Raw genomic sequence first — 13,758 nt, 5'->3', positions numbered from 1 at the left:
GCCAGTCGTGGAGAGCGCAAACCATGGTGAGGGTGCACGAGCGGAAGAACGGTTTTGCATTAGGTCGCATGTCCGCTGGGAGCCGGGAGGTCCGCATACTGCGGTCGCGGTTGAGCCACGCGCCCGAGTAGCCAGAGCCTCGGTTCTGGTGCCTTAAGGCCGGACAAAGCCGCCACGGCCACCGATTCGGATTTGCTGTCACAACCACCAGCATCGACCGCAGAATGCTCTTGGGGGGGGGATGCCTGCAGAAGCACTTCATGCCTCGCCAAGTGGCCACCCAGCAGCGCACCGCCCTCACCCGATCCGGCGAACTTGTAGCCCAGAATGACGCAGGAACCGTTGGTGCACCACCGACGACGCCCGTCAAGCAGGAGCCATCCGATACACAGTTCCACCTGCCCCCGATCAGGACAGCGTGAGGCATCCCCGCTGACACTAAAGATTGCTGAAGAGGTCGTTGTGGTACTCACGCTGCATTCCTGGGAATCGCTTCCAGCTGTAGGAGGTGAACGGGTCGCTGAGAACCGAGGCAAGTGCGGGTGCCCCGCACCGGATTTCTTGGCTGGCGGATCCCGAAGAGCGTCGCAGATACAGATTGCATTGTACCGGTACCCGTGGGGCAGTTCCGGGGCATTAGAACGGAAGCAGAGAGGTCAGTTAGCCTGCATGTGCACGTGTGGTTCTCTGTCGGGGATGGGCCATTGCTGTCCAGCTCGCCGTTGACAACCAGGTCGCGGCGATTTCGGCTCTCGGTCCTGCTCGCTCCAAGCCCAACAATCACAGCGCTGCGTTGGGTCGTCCACAGTCTCCAGCCCCACAAATACACCAAAGAACAGCCACTCGCAACCGCTATATATGCAGGTCGAAGGTACAAAACTACCAGCCAAGGGCCTGTCCGAGGCCCTCCCGTCCGGCCATTCTCTGCAGCTCGCTGCCATCGACGTTGACTCTGGCCCATCTCCTTCGGGTCAAGACGCTGCTCGCTCTTCCCCCCTTGGTCAGGCGCAATCCGCTTCGTAGGCTCCCTTTGCCCCTCCAGACTCTGTGATGCCACAGGCTGCAAACTTTCGCATGCGGTATGGCCTGCTATCCCTCCCCCAAGCTGCTGCAGCCGGCGACTGAAGGCTCCCCTTTGGATCCTCCCAGACGGAGCCGATGTCCGACGTGCAAATAACGCTCAGGCCCTCACCTGTGGAAGACATCGTTGAGAAAGAACTTGAGCCGGTACCGGCCCTCGACGCGGAGGCAGATTTGATCGAAAATGAAAAACACCCCTCGTTCCTCGTTCATTCCGGTCAAAAAGTACGACTGCGATACCAGGTTTCCGAACAGCGCCATATGGAGCGGAGGTGGGCCTGCCATAGGCGGTATTGTCGTGGTAGGCGATATCGATGCCACCCCGAGAGGTGACGACACAGCGGCTGGGGCTGCGGCTGCTACTGCCCTAGTCATGGATGCCACCGGCGGGGTCGATGTTGACGCTGATGCTAATCCTGCTGCCGTTGCTGCTGCGGATACCGATGCTGCCGAGGCTATCGCTGGAGTCGTCACGGATGTCGACGATGCTCCTGTTGAGCCGCTGCGCTGCGACGGCGCTATCACGTCCTCCGTCATGCCGTGCTCCCCGAGCTCATCGGGCCCCTCAGGATCGTCGTGGTCTTCGAGCTCCTCGGATTTTTCCGCGATCCGGGGCTTCGGCATCGCATCATACACAACAGGTGGCGCCTGCAGCAGCATCAGCGACTGGAGCTTGGCTTTGTTGGGTTTTCGTCCTCGTCGGGATATCGGCTTGGGTGTGAAGCTCTGGTCGCGATCGCCTTCGTTAGACCACAACTTGACGTGCACGACAAAATTGATGGCTTCATAGATGTCTCTCGGGCTGCATTACCGTTGTTGAGTATCCGGGCAGATATGTGATCAGTGAAATGCAGGCGGGCCTGTCGATGAATGCGGGCTTTGCCGCACGGGGCCCCGGGAACCAAGGAGCCCTCCTCCTGGATGCCTGGAATGAGCGTGCTGGGCTTGCAGTGTGGCCGAAGTTGGGCGATCAAACGCTCGCTCGTGCTTATTTGCTGTCCTTTCTTCCTTCCTTCCCTCTCTCTCTCCCTTCCTCGCAATAGCTGCCTGCTTTTGGGCTGGTCTGCCCCCGCACTGGTGTCCGGGGCCGTGCCAATCGCCGCTTACACGTCGCTGGCCAGCTCAAACCAACGTCGATGAAGCGTACGGATGCAGCCACGAAGGATGAGCGCTTCCCATAGTACCTCTTCAGGATCCGGCCGTCGGGCGTCCTGGCGAAAAGCTGCAGGATGCTTGGCGGATCTATTGGCCTAAAGTCCGAGCTATCGCCCCATCCACAGCTGCGAGCACGGCTGGGGTGCTGCAAGACCTCGAGAAAGTAGTCCCTGTACGTCGGCATGGAGTGGCAGGGGAGTGGCCCGAGGGTAAGTTGGGCTCGATTGTCAGTGGACACAATTTATCCACAGCCTCGCCCTCCGGCAGCTGTGTAGGCAAGAGAGAGAGCCGATCCTGCGGGCGCACTGCTCACGAGCGAGCCCGTCGCCACTCCTTTGGGGGGATGGCGACGGGCTCGCCCTGGTGGCTCCAGTCGATCCGGTTTCTGTCCCGTTCGATGCCTTTGGGTGCTTTTCCGCCTGTGCTTTTTTTTCCGCTCGCCTGGGACCAGCAAAGCGGGAAGGCAAGAGGGGGATACTTTGGGTTGCGGGCAACTGGGAAACGGCGAGGACGGCGGGGCGTCTCTGGCTATCCCGGTGCATACCTGCCACCGGCGCTGCTTGCCATCGGATGTGATTTGTGAAGAGGGAGCGGACGGTTGGATTCAGCCAGAGTGCGAGAACGCAAGAGTGGCGAAAGGCGGACGGGATGCCAGGCGGCCTGGAGCGCACCTTTTGCGCCGAGCAGAAGGGCAGCGCACCAACGGGCCCGTGGGGGGCGACCTTGGTCCTCGCCCGACGAATCGGGGAGGGAGGAGGCCAACGATAACACGGAATGTTGTCTTGGGTGGTCCACTGCCGAGGAGCCAAGTATCCAGCACCGGTGTACCCAGTGATGCCCATTTCTCCACCGCTTCCCAGCCCAACGAGTAGGCACGCCCTCGGGATCGCCCAGCTCCCCGAGCCAGCATCCGGTTGCCTTCACGGCCGAGCACGATCGCTGTGGGCTATTCGTGGTCTCTGTTTGTCGAGGGGCACTGACACCGAGGGCCGTCTCGATTGAGGGCGGGACGGAGCCAGAATTTTCCGCACGAATATCGCGAGCCGCGGCCCGGTAATTTTCCGCGGATGGGGGGGGGAACGAACCGGGGTTTCGCCGCAGGCGCCTGGAGGGCGGGGCACCGGCACCAGTCGCACACAGGAACACGGCGATGCAGCCAGACCCATCACAGCAACAGACTCCCGTCCATTGCAGCGCTGCAGCAGGCAGCGCATCGTCCTGGGAAGCGGCCAGGGAACCGTTCCCGTCTGTCCTCGGCTGCCCGGATTCCTCGCTGCGAGATTCTCCTCCCACCCGAGGACTTGGATGGGTGGTCGGGCCCCGCCTTCGGCAATATCTGGGCCATGAGGACGCAGGGCGGCCGTGCGCGTGTGCAACCCGCACCAGCGAGATTGTCCCAGCGAGAGCTGCCTCTTGATGAATCGCGCTGCTGCTGTCATGACGGTGGATTGCCCGTGAGCTTCCAAGATGCGCTGCGGTCGCCTTCACCATCGCCGTCGCCGTTGGCTGATACCCTCATCCGGTGCGGCTGCCGCTCGCGGATCTGCTGGCTGGCTGGCTGGCTGACTGGCTGCAATCGGCTGGACTGGCTGCGTCTTGGTTTGCGCCGCCAGTGTCGGCGTCGGATTTCCCCGCACGCCGAAAATGCCGCTGATTCTGTGCTGCTGCCCGCCGAAACACCGGTTCTGTGCTGCTGCGCGCCACCGGGGTCCGCCTGTGCAACGACAGGGAATTCTGTCCAATCGCCGTGCAGGGCCGAGCCGCCCGCGCTGCTCGCCTGCCATGGGCGGGCAGAGCGCGGTCCACAAGCGTTGGTTCTTTCCTGCATCGTCTCTGGGGCATCCCAGGCGTCTCCGAGACACTCCTGAGGCATCCCGGGCACCTCGAGGCTCTGCCGAGACGCTCCGAGGCGTCTGCAAGCGACCTTGGCTGGCTCGCATCGGGTCAACCACCGTCGCTGCGAAAATGCGTGGCTGCCGGCCCGTCGTGGGCCGCTGTCCCCTGTCCCGCCGGGGACCCCATCTCTGTCCATTTCTGGCAGTTGTACATCTCCCGGCCGCGCGCACACCGCGAGCCTCCGCCGCATCGGGGCTGGTCGCTGTCTTTTGCACTCCGCCTCTTGGCTGTCCCCAGGCCAAGCGGCCGCTGATGCGTCATCATCCGAGTTCCGGCGAGCGACGATCGACCGGCATGCACAACCGCGCTTCTCATGGCTGCAGCAATCTCGCACTTTTGGCACCATGCCGCCAGCTGGCGCATCGGTGTATTGTTGCAAACGCATCCTGCCCGCCTTCGCGGTATCAGTGCCGGCCTTGGCGGTCGCTTGGGATCCAGGGTCGTTGGCTTGCTGGGGGTCGGCAGCATTGTCATGGACTCCAGACGATCGCGATTCCCGCCCAGCCATTGCTGCCAGATGACAGCAGCAGCGTCACGACGGCTCGAGCGACGGCGAGGCTTTGCGAGGTCGCCGTCCCCGCGCCGACAGCAGCGACCCGATCGAGACCTGCAACTCCTTCATCTTCAGAGCCTGGCCCTCCTCGATCTCATCCAGCTCGTCTTCGCGCTTGCGGATCTCGTCCTTCAGCCTGGCAATCAGGAGATCCTTCTGGTTCATCAGCGCAGTCAGCTTTTCGATCTGCATCTGCAGATTCAGCTCGACCTTTCCGTGATCCTCGCGCAGCTTCAGCATCTGTGTGTTCAGCGCCGCAATGTTCTCTTGCTGAGAATGCTCGGACCTGCGTGCATCTTCGCATCGCTGTCGCATGTGTCCCAGCTCGCTCTGGACTGTCGTGAGCTGTGCTTTCATGTCCGCCAGCTGCTCTTGCAGTTGGATGCGCAGATCCTGGTGCCGCTTGTTCTCCGTCTCGCGATCAAGGAGCGACTGGTTATATGTGTTGATCTGTGTCGTTAGTGTCTGTTGCAGCTGAGCGTTCTGGTGCTTCAGGTACTCGATCTGCTCTTCCAGCTCTTTCCGCTTGAGTTCCTGTGGGGCCAAGCCGGCGGAAGACTCTACTCCGTTAATGACAAGCCCAACCGACACGCGGCCACCCAGGGGAGCGACAGAGTAATCCAGTGATGTCATGAGCTTGTGGGAAATGCTGTGTATTTCGTCATCCATACCTCGTCTCGTTGATGTCGCGACTCGGCTTCTGACATTTGATCGAGCAGATGCCGCTTCTCAGAGACCAGCTTGGCTTTCATACTGTCAAAGTTCTGAATGTTCAGATTTGGCAGTCATTCAGAGAGATGGTAAATGCTCCAGCCCAGGTCCACTCGCAAATCTCATTGAACAAGAGGGCTAGAGCGAACTGCCCCTTCAAGCAAATGGTGCCCATTGTCGTCAGTATTAGTATCGATTTTCAACGTACCTGGTCTGCCTGCGTCTTGTCGTGCTCGAGCTGCCTGATCCGCTCCTCCAGCTTGCGGACACGCTCGTTCATCTCCACGTCCTTGGACTCGTCCAGAGCTTGCATTTTCTTTTGGTGGGTCGCCTCTTGCCTCTGCAGTTTTTCTGAATCCCAAACGAATCAGCGAGCTCATACAGCAAAGGGAGAGATGAGCAGCCCCGACGCCCTGCATCGTCGATCCTCCCCTGAATTCCACGCCATGACCTCCAGCCCTCAGAAACACAAGACGATGACTTTGCAGTCCGTTCTTGGGATCATACGCACCTTCCCACATCTGAAAAATCGACTTTTCTCGCTCCTTGGCCTTGCTTGCATCTTCCAGCAGGATAGCCTTGTCCTTCTTCAAGACCTCAAACTTTACTTCCGTCTCCTGAAGCTTGGCTTCGAGCTCGAGGGACTTGCGAGAGAGCTCAGAATTACTTTTCTGAAAGAGCTCATCGGACTTTGTCCGTTTCTTTCGGCCGACCGTGCCCAGCCAGCGTTGAGTGAGTGAGTGAGTGAGTGAGTGAGTGAGTGAGTGAGTGAGTGAGTGAGTGAGTGAGTGAGTGGTAGTGATAATGAGAATGAGAATGAGATCACGCCACTGAGCGGAATCCCAAGATCACCAATCGGCTGAAAGCGAATCGAGTGTTTCGAAGAGCCATGCCCCAGACCAGCTCTTGTACTCATGCCCACAAGCAGGCCGAAGCGCACCCTCGTCTGCCCAAACTTATCGTACTTCACGTTCCATTGCCACTTCCTTCTGTAGTTGCTCGAGCTTCTCGCGGGTCGCCTTTCTTTCATGAATCAGCTGCATTTCCGTCTCTTCCTTCTCCTTCGTAACACGAGCCAACTTGACTTCCAGCATCTTGCACTGCTCCTGCCCAGCCTGTATCTCTTGGCTGGCAAGATCCAGCTTAGTAGTCAGCGATCGAGCTGCTGCATCCGAGCTCTGAAGCTTGGTCGTCATTTGGGATATGGATTCCTGATGAGACATGTTGAGAGCTTGCAGGGTAGCTGACAGATGATTCGAGTGCAGGCGAGTCTGAAGTTCGTGGCTTTGGCGATTGCGGTTCCGCTCGAGGGTTGCAACTAGCGATCGCGTTGTCAAGACATGAGCTCCACAGTGGTTGCGTGCTTACTCTGGAGCACCGTCCAAACGCTCAGCCTAACCCGCTCCAGAGACAGAGAACACTCAACCCCGTGGTTCATCTCATCACATCCTGGTGTCGTTTCCTGCAATCTTATCCAGCCTGCGAAGCGCTCCTAGGCTGGGCAAGTACAATCCATTTCCTCCCTTCCTCCCTCCCTGCTCAACGCAGCAGCTGCACTTTGGCCTTGGGCATCGGAGCATCGATTCTTTGGTAGATCTAACCGTAATCCAGCTCCAACACGGATGTAGCACAGTGAACTTACTCAGCGATTTCGCAACATCTTCAGGAATCTCATTCCCAGTGAGGTCCAGCTCCACCAAGACCATGTTCCATTTCATTAGATCAACGAAGGCTCGTCCACCAATGACGCCAGCGTTGTTCCACCGCAAATCTTCCGAAATTGGATTTAGTAGACTCAGAGGCCGCTTGTCCAAGCGCACGACGCGAGCGAGGCGATCTGATCAGTAGTGGAAGGCGGTACGGCGTATATGTACACTCACCAAGTCTTTTGAGCGATGTGTTGTGCTTGAGACAGAACGCGAGCGATTGACATCCCTGTGGGCCGATCTTGTTGTTTCGCAGGTCCAGTTCCTCCAGCGACTGATTGATGGAAAGAGCGTCGGCCAGGGCCTTGACCCCGGTTTCCCATATGCCGATGCAATTCCATTCCAGCATCAGACTTGAGACCACCTCCCAAACGATAGGGCCCGAGAAGCAAAGTCCGTGGAGAAAAGTCAGTTCGTTGCGGCGCCTCCAAGTAACTATTCAGCACCACCGACCTGCATGTATCGCCAATTTGGATGCAAGCCAGAGTTACAGGAACAGGTACTCCAATACCCGCAGGGGAGTATATGCCACACACACTCCTGCCCAAATATAGCTCTCGACCATCGCGGAAAGTTTGCTGGAGCTGACGCCTGGGAGTGATGGAAGCGTTTCTCACCTCTTCAGAGTGGTGTTGACCTTGAGCATCTGGGCAAGCGCTGTGGCGCCATCGGAGCGAATGTTGTTGCCGCGCATATCCAGATGCGTGACGGATGTGTTGGTTTTCAGTGCACTAGCGATGATTATGCATCCTATGGGCGGCGCCGTTGTAAAGACCGTAGGGCACGACGGATGGAGGGAGAGATATGGTCAGATCATGGCCAAGCCATCCTCTTGCGATTGGATCCAGTGCGTTCAAGAATGAGATCCCGCTGGCGCTTCGTACCGTCATCGCCCAGAAAGGCATCGGCCACGATCAGCCGGGTAAAGAGTGCCGACTCCGAGAGTGCCGCAGCAAGGGCTGTGGCTCCCTTGATGGAGAGCGGATGCGCCGATAGATTGAGGACATCGCGTAGCTTGTCGTCGGCGGACTCCTTGGGGCCGGTTGGGAGCGACAGATGATTTAGGATCGTCGGAGAGGGATCGACGCCGAGACTCAGGCATTTTTGAACGTATTCTTGCTTGAATGTTTCCATCGCTGGCTGCGTCGCGTGGTAATCTCGGATCGGAAATGAAAGCAGTTTGGTGCAGCACGCGATGGGTCACTGCGGCGCTCGACAAGCGATGCGGGCGACTGTTGCTGGGCTGTTGTCCCGGTCGACTGATTCAGCTCTGGGGGAGACTAATGGCCAAAACAGACTTGCGTCGGATAGGATGGACCGATGCTGGACGTGGTGCGATGATGATGATGATGATGATGATGATGATGATGATGATGATGATGATGATGATGATGATGATGATGATGATGATGATGATGATGATGATGATGATGATGATGATGATGATGATGATGATGATGATGATGATGATGATGATGATGATGGCAGCGGGAGGATGGCAAACAGGGCAGTTCACCTTTTGCACCTGCGGCAGAAGCGATCATACAAACGATCGAGCCTGATAGCTCCACCCGGCCTGGTTCTGTGGCCTCGCCCGGTTTGCGCGCTGGTTGCCAGAGGTCCGCTTCGAGATCCGGCTTTGGCGGGATACTCATGCCATCCAAGATCGTGGTGGTCAAGCGGTCCCCTGGCAGAGATCGATGGCAACCAACCACAGCCACGATGAATCCGCGAGAAATCATGGACTACTCCAATGCAGCCGGTCTATCCCGAGACCCACAGGCGCCTCCGTTGCGCCGCTGTCCCGTTGTCTCCTGGGAGAGCCGCACATCGCACACTCTCCAGGAACGCACTTCCCGCTCCCCGATCGTTGGACGTCGCTCAACTTCCGCCATGCCCGGGGCGGCCTGCGTCCTGGCAAGCTTTGTCCGCTGCGGGCTCGCCATCGTCCTGCACGCGTGCATTGGTTGCTCCCATCTGCGATTGGCTGCTGCCGATCGTCAGATCCTGTGGCCTTTGTCTCCTGAATCGCAAAAAAAATGATTTCGCCGATCCCGTTGCAGCCCGGCCCTGGATTGGCCGCCTGCATTGGCTGATGGCAGACCAAAGACTGCGCTTTCTGTGCGATAGCGCCATTGATACGAGCCACAAGGAAACCACTCCAAAGAAGCAGGCGAAGAAAAAAAACTCGGTTCTGTTGCTCAAGGAAGGCCCACGCAGACTCGCCCGCAGCCCGCCCGCGCGGAGCACTCCGGCCAGATTGCCAGCAAGCCAAGGCCACTGGCCTCGCGTCTCTCGACCCACCATCCCCTGCCTCTGGCTCGTCTCCCTGCTCTTGGCTCGCTCGCAGATCAGTCCTCCGCCCTGTCTGCTCTTCCTCCTCGCCCTTCATCCACACCGTCCTCCGTCTTCCGTCCCGTCCCGTCTCATCCCTCGCCATGGCGTCACTGCGATTCCTGAAAGGTTCGTTGTCTGTGGAACAAGCCCAGCCAGGGCGGTCCAGCCTTCGACTCGGTGTTAGTCATAGTTCCGTCGCGGTCGTTGGTGTGTCGCCTTGGAGGTGTTGGATCCTGGCCTCTGTTTCTCTGAGCAGCGGCCAGATCCCTTGCCAGCTGAGTCGCTCGCATATACCACTTCCGGCTCTGGCCTTGAGCGCCTGGAACTTGGTCTTGGCTCTGCTGGATGACAGGTCGCTCGGCTGCTTGCTTGGCTCCGTTCTCTCTGACCAAGCCAGCATTTCCTCTGACGGCTCATCGGTATATCCACTTCGGCTCGAACTGTCGCTTGGACACCCAACGATTCTGTCTGGGTCCGCGATACCTCACATCCAGGATTGAAGCCTGCTGCTGCTGCTGCTGTCCACTGTGGCTCGGCCCATGCATTCTCAACGGCCGCGTCGACCCCCAAAGTGTACAAGCCATCGTTCCTGCGCCGAAATCGAGGCAAGATCCTGGCCTCGCTTGCTGTCATCGGTGCGGCCGGCTTGGGTTATGAAGTCTATGCCGCCCGCCATCCCCAGGCGCAGCTGCCCTGGGACCACACCAAGAAGACCATCGCCATCCTCGGCTCGGGCTGGGCTGCCACCTCTATCCTCAAGGACCTCGACACCAGCGAGTACAACGTTGTCGTTGTCAGTCCCCGCAACTACTTTCTATTCACTCCCCTGCTCCCCAGGTGCGTATCTCGGGCCAGTTGGCAGTACCGGCTTTATCTCCCTTGGTTGTGGTGCATTGCCGTTTTTCCGGAGCGTGCATGTCGGGGTTGCATGTGCGTTCGTTAGCCGGCGAGTGAGTGGCGGGCCGTATCGTTCACCGTCATGTGAAGCAAGCGGATGCAGTCCCCCGGCCTTTCTCGCTGCATGTCCATTATATGGCGGCCTTTGCCGAATCCCACGCTACCACCGATACCGTGCCCCAAAATCACCTGGAGCTCGGCCGCTGCACAATCTTGAGTGCAAGAAATCAGCGCCGTGTATGTAGAGCTTGCAGATGTGCCGGCACAATGCTGATCCTCTCCATGGCCTCAACAGCTGCACCGTCGGCACAATTGAACTCCGGAGCATCATGCAGCCCATGCGATACATCACCCGCCACAAGAAACGACAGATCACATTTGTCGAAAGCAATTGCACCCACATCGACCCTGATAGCAAGCTGATCACAGTCGAAGGTACAGAGGGTTTAGAGTGATCTGAGATCGTCACGACGAGGGGGCTCAGTCTATGGACTGTGACAATCGGTTCGTGGAGCGGGCTGGTCGTGGTACTTTTGCAGTGACAGCCAGCCTTGGCGTCAACAGCAAACCCTTGATATCCGAGTGGAGATCGCTCTGATAACCCCGCGGTGGTGTACGACCCAACAGATAACTCGGAGATTGTGGGACTCGTCTCGAAGCAGCTTATTCCGTACAACTACCTCATCGTGGCCTGTGGAGCCGAAAATGCCACCTTTGGCATCAAGGGTGTCCGGGAGAATGCTTGCTTCCTCAAGGAAGTTTGGTGAGCTTCACATCCGCACCTGGATGCACATTTTGTACCGCCGGATGGAGCACCGCTTCTGACCCATTCATTGAGGCGCCACATCTGTATCTGCTGCTCACTCTTGGGGCACCCAATCGCAACCGACTTTCCAGGGACGCCCGCAAGATCCGCACGAGGTTGATGGACTGCATCGAAACGGCGGCTTTCCCGGGCCAATCTCCCGAGGAGATCGAGCGACTCCTGCACATGGTTGTTGTTGGCGGTGGTCCGACCGGCGTCGAGTATGCTGCCGAGCTCTATGACTTTTTGCACGAAGACTTGGTACGTAGCCCCGGCCTTGGGCGGCGGATCTGGTGCTTCGTTGCATTAGCTTTTGTGCCGGGCGCACCCGCTGAAGGTTTGAATCGGGCTGGAGATGCTGTCAGATCAACTCTAATGCCTTGTCGACGCAACACTTGCTCCTGTTGGGGCATCTCGCTTTCGACTGTACCATGTATCATCGGATCCACGGCGCCACCGATCCGGTTTTCTGTATTGGCCACATCCCATCCATGCCGGGAACGCTCTCTCCGGACCAACAGAAGGACTGGTATCCTGAGCTCGCCGGCAAGATCAAGATCACACTGATCGAGGCACTCCCTCATGTCCTGCCCATGTTTAGCAAGAACTTGATCGACTATACCGAGAAACAGTTTGCGGACCAAAAAGTCGAGATCCTGACCAATACTCTCGTCAAGGAGGTTCAGCAGAAAGAGATTACGGTGCAGAACGCAAAGAAGGAGATTGAGTCCATTCCCTACGGTAGGCTCCCGCCCACACCAGGGTGTCGGTCAACTGGCTTGGGGCGCTTGCTGGACCGCTCATTTCATGTGGCTGTCCACAACTCCGTGTATTTCCTGTTCCTCACCCGCATCGTCACGTAGGTCTCCTCGTTTGGGCCACTGGCAACACTGCTCGCCCGGCTGTCGCCGACTTGATCAAGCGACTTCCTGAATCGCAAAAGCAAAGGCAAGTGCATATCATAGACCACCAAAGACGGTCGGTCACCAGGGGCGCCGACGTTGCCACAGATCTAGAACGGACTATGGGCCGTCTGCTCTACGGACCATGAGCCACCGCACTGGGAGCTATGCATCGATTCAAAGCTTTAGTCTCCGGAGCGAGCATACACCGAGCACGATAGCGATGCGCCACCGCGCATTGGCAGCTTGGTGACTTGACGAATGCTTACCGATTGCACGGTGGATATATGTATATCTCTTAAACGCATCCTGTAGACGTGGCTTGGAAGTCGATGACTTCCTGCGTGTCAAGGGCGCGACCGACATTTACTGTCTCGGAGACGCTTCTGCTTCCAAGTAAGTATCTCTGGTCGCTGGCATGTATCCCGAGGACACAGGTGCAAATGCAAATGCAAATGCCACCATGCTCTGGACTCCTTCCAGCTCCCCGCTTGATACGAAAAATAGCTTTGCATCAGCCCGAGGCCAGCCATGTCTCCTTGGATCGGATGAATGTCCATTCTTCACGCTTACCATTGACTACTTTTCAACGCGATCGTTTTAAATTTGCAAATAGATGGGCCCCCACTGCCCAGGTTGCGAGTAGCCAAGGTCGCTATCTGGCAAAGTATTTCAATAACCTCGCTGAAAAGGAAAAGGCCCGAAAGCTGCTTGCAGCCACTGGCGGAGATCCCAGCACCATTCCCGATGAAGACCCCTTCGAATACGATCATCGCGGCACCCTTGCGTAAGCACACGGGCGGACTGCCCAGCACCAAGGAGTTAGATGGTCCCTTGCCATCATCGGGAAGTGGCACTGCAATGTGGTTTACTCATCCATGTGCTTTATTCGCTGTCGACTGGACAGGTACATCGGCTCTGATAAGGCCATCGCTGATCTGCCCGGTAACATCCACGTCGGAGGTGCGCTGACCTTCTATTTCTGGAGAAGTGCCTATCTAAGCAAGTAAGTACCTCGCTTATCCGGTCGGGGCACCTCCGGAGCTTGCTGCAAAACCGTTCGTAACGGCTCGAGCAGCAGACGACCGAGACCATTTTGCTCAGATTCTTGCTGTAGGCCCGTATTACCGTCCACACACTTGGCTCGTACTAATTCGTCACGAATGTGCATTCCAGATTGTTTTCTATTCGTAACCGAGTGCTGGTTGCATTCGACTGGACCAAGAAGATTGTCTTTGGCCGGGACATTGGACGAGAATAGGTTCTTTGCCAATCTCTACCCCGACCTCTTTCTCGACCCCTTCTCGATCTGTATCCCTCTCCAATCCTATGGCGCGCCTGCTGCTGGGTTGGATCTGTTGGCATCGACGGCTTGACAGCGACCCAAGCCCGGCCTCCCAACAGTTCCCAACGACTTCCTCCTTACACGGGCCTAGCGCTTGCCCCTCATTCTATTTGCATCCGTGTCCTTCAGCCAGTTCGCTCACTCGATAGGTCCGCCGGGCAACGTCGTTAACTTTTGCATCATGATTTTAGCGGATGGATATGAACCGCCGCCGACTTCTCAGGCGGCGGGGAGCATCCTGCTTTCGATATATGCTTCCTTTACTTCATCTCATAGAATGCCCAGGTTGACTGGGATGTCGCATTTGGCATTCATTTTCCCATTTGCATTGCATGTACCGCTCCAAGTGACTTGAAGCTAGTTCGTTCGCA

The 13,758-nt window shown here is 57.7% G+C and overlaps 3 protein-coding genes across 3 annotated transcripts; 1 reads left to right on the top strand and 2 right to left on the bottom strand.

Moving 5' to 3' along the window:
* Nucleotides 1–766: 766 nt before the first annotated feature.
* On the bottom strand, nt 767–2,992 carry BJ171DRAFT_495639 (velvet factor). The gene is made up of 3 exons (XM_053110152.1): nt 2,780–2,992; nt 2,265–2,405; nt 767–1,882 (listed from the first exon to the last, which is right to left on the bottom strand). Exons 1-3 carry the CDS (start codon nt 2,800–2,802, stop codon nt 1,189–1,191), a joined length of 858 nt encoding a protein of 285 aa, XP_052969175.1. The 5' UTR covers nt 2,803–2,992; the 3' UTR covers nt 767–1,188.
* Nucleotides 2,993–4,511: 1,519 nt separating this feature from the next.
* Nucleotides 4,512–6,175, bottom strand: BJ171DRAFT_495637 (uncharacterized protein). Its single transcript, XM_053110151.1, has 4 exons — nt 5,907–6,175; nt 5,604–5,746; nt 5,356–5,448; nt 4,512–5,218 (listed from the first exon to the last, which is right to left on the bottom strand). The coding sequence occupies exons 1-4, from the start codon at nt 5,914–5,916 to the stop codon at nt 4,664–4,666; spliced, it is 801 nt and encodes a 266-aa protein (XP_052969174.1). The 5' UTR covers nt 5,917–6,175; the 3' UTR covers nt 4,512–4,663.
* Nucleotides 6,176–9,334: 3,159 nt separating this feature from the next.
* On the top strand, nt 9,335–13,436 carry BJ171DRAFT_311669 (uncharacterized protein). Its single transcript, XM_053107103.1, has 11 exons — nt 9,335–9,564; nt 9,933–10,275; nt 10,631–10,770; nt 10,963–11,098; nt 11,233–11,401; nt 11,662–11,881; nt 12,004–12,088; nt 12,358–12,438; nt 12,659–12,829; nt 12,950–13,048; nt 13,219–13,436. The coding sequence occupies exons 1-11, from the start codon at nt 9,540–9,542 to the stop codon at nt 13,301–13,303; spliced, it is 1,554 nt and encodes a 517-aa protein (XP_052969173.1). The 5' UTR covers nt 9,335–9,539; the 3' UTR covers nt 13,304–13,436.
* The last annotated feature ends 322 nt before the right edge of the window (nt 13,437–13,758 follow it).

The sequence above is a fragment of the Polychytrium aggregatum genome, assembly GCF_025602895.1.
Source record: "Polychytrium aggregatum strain JEL109 chromosome Unknown BJ171scaffold_9, whole genome shotgun sequence".
In the NCBI taxonomy this organism is placed as follows: Eukaryota; Fungi; Chytridiomycota; class Chytridiomycetes; order Polychytriales; genus Polychytrium; species Polychytrium aggregatum.
The sequence above is the reverse complement of the archived record's forward strand: the minus strand, read 5'-3'. Positions and strand labels throughout refer to the sequence as shown.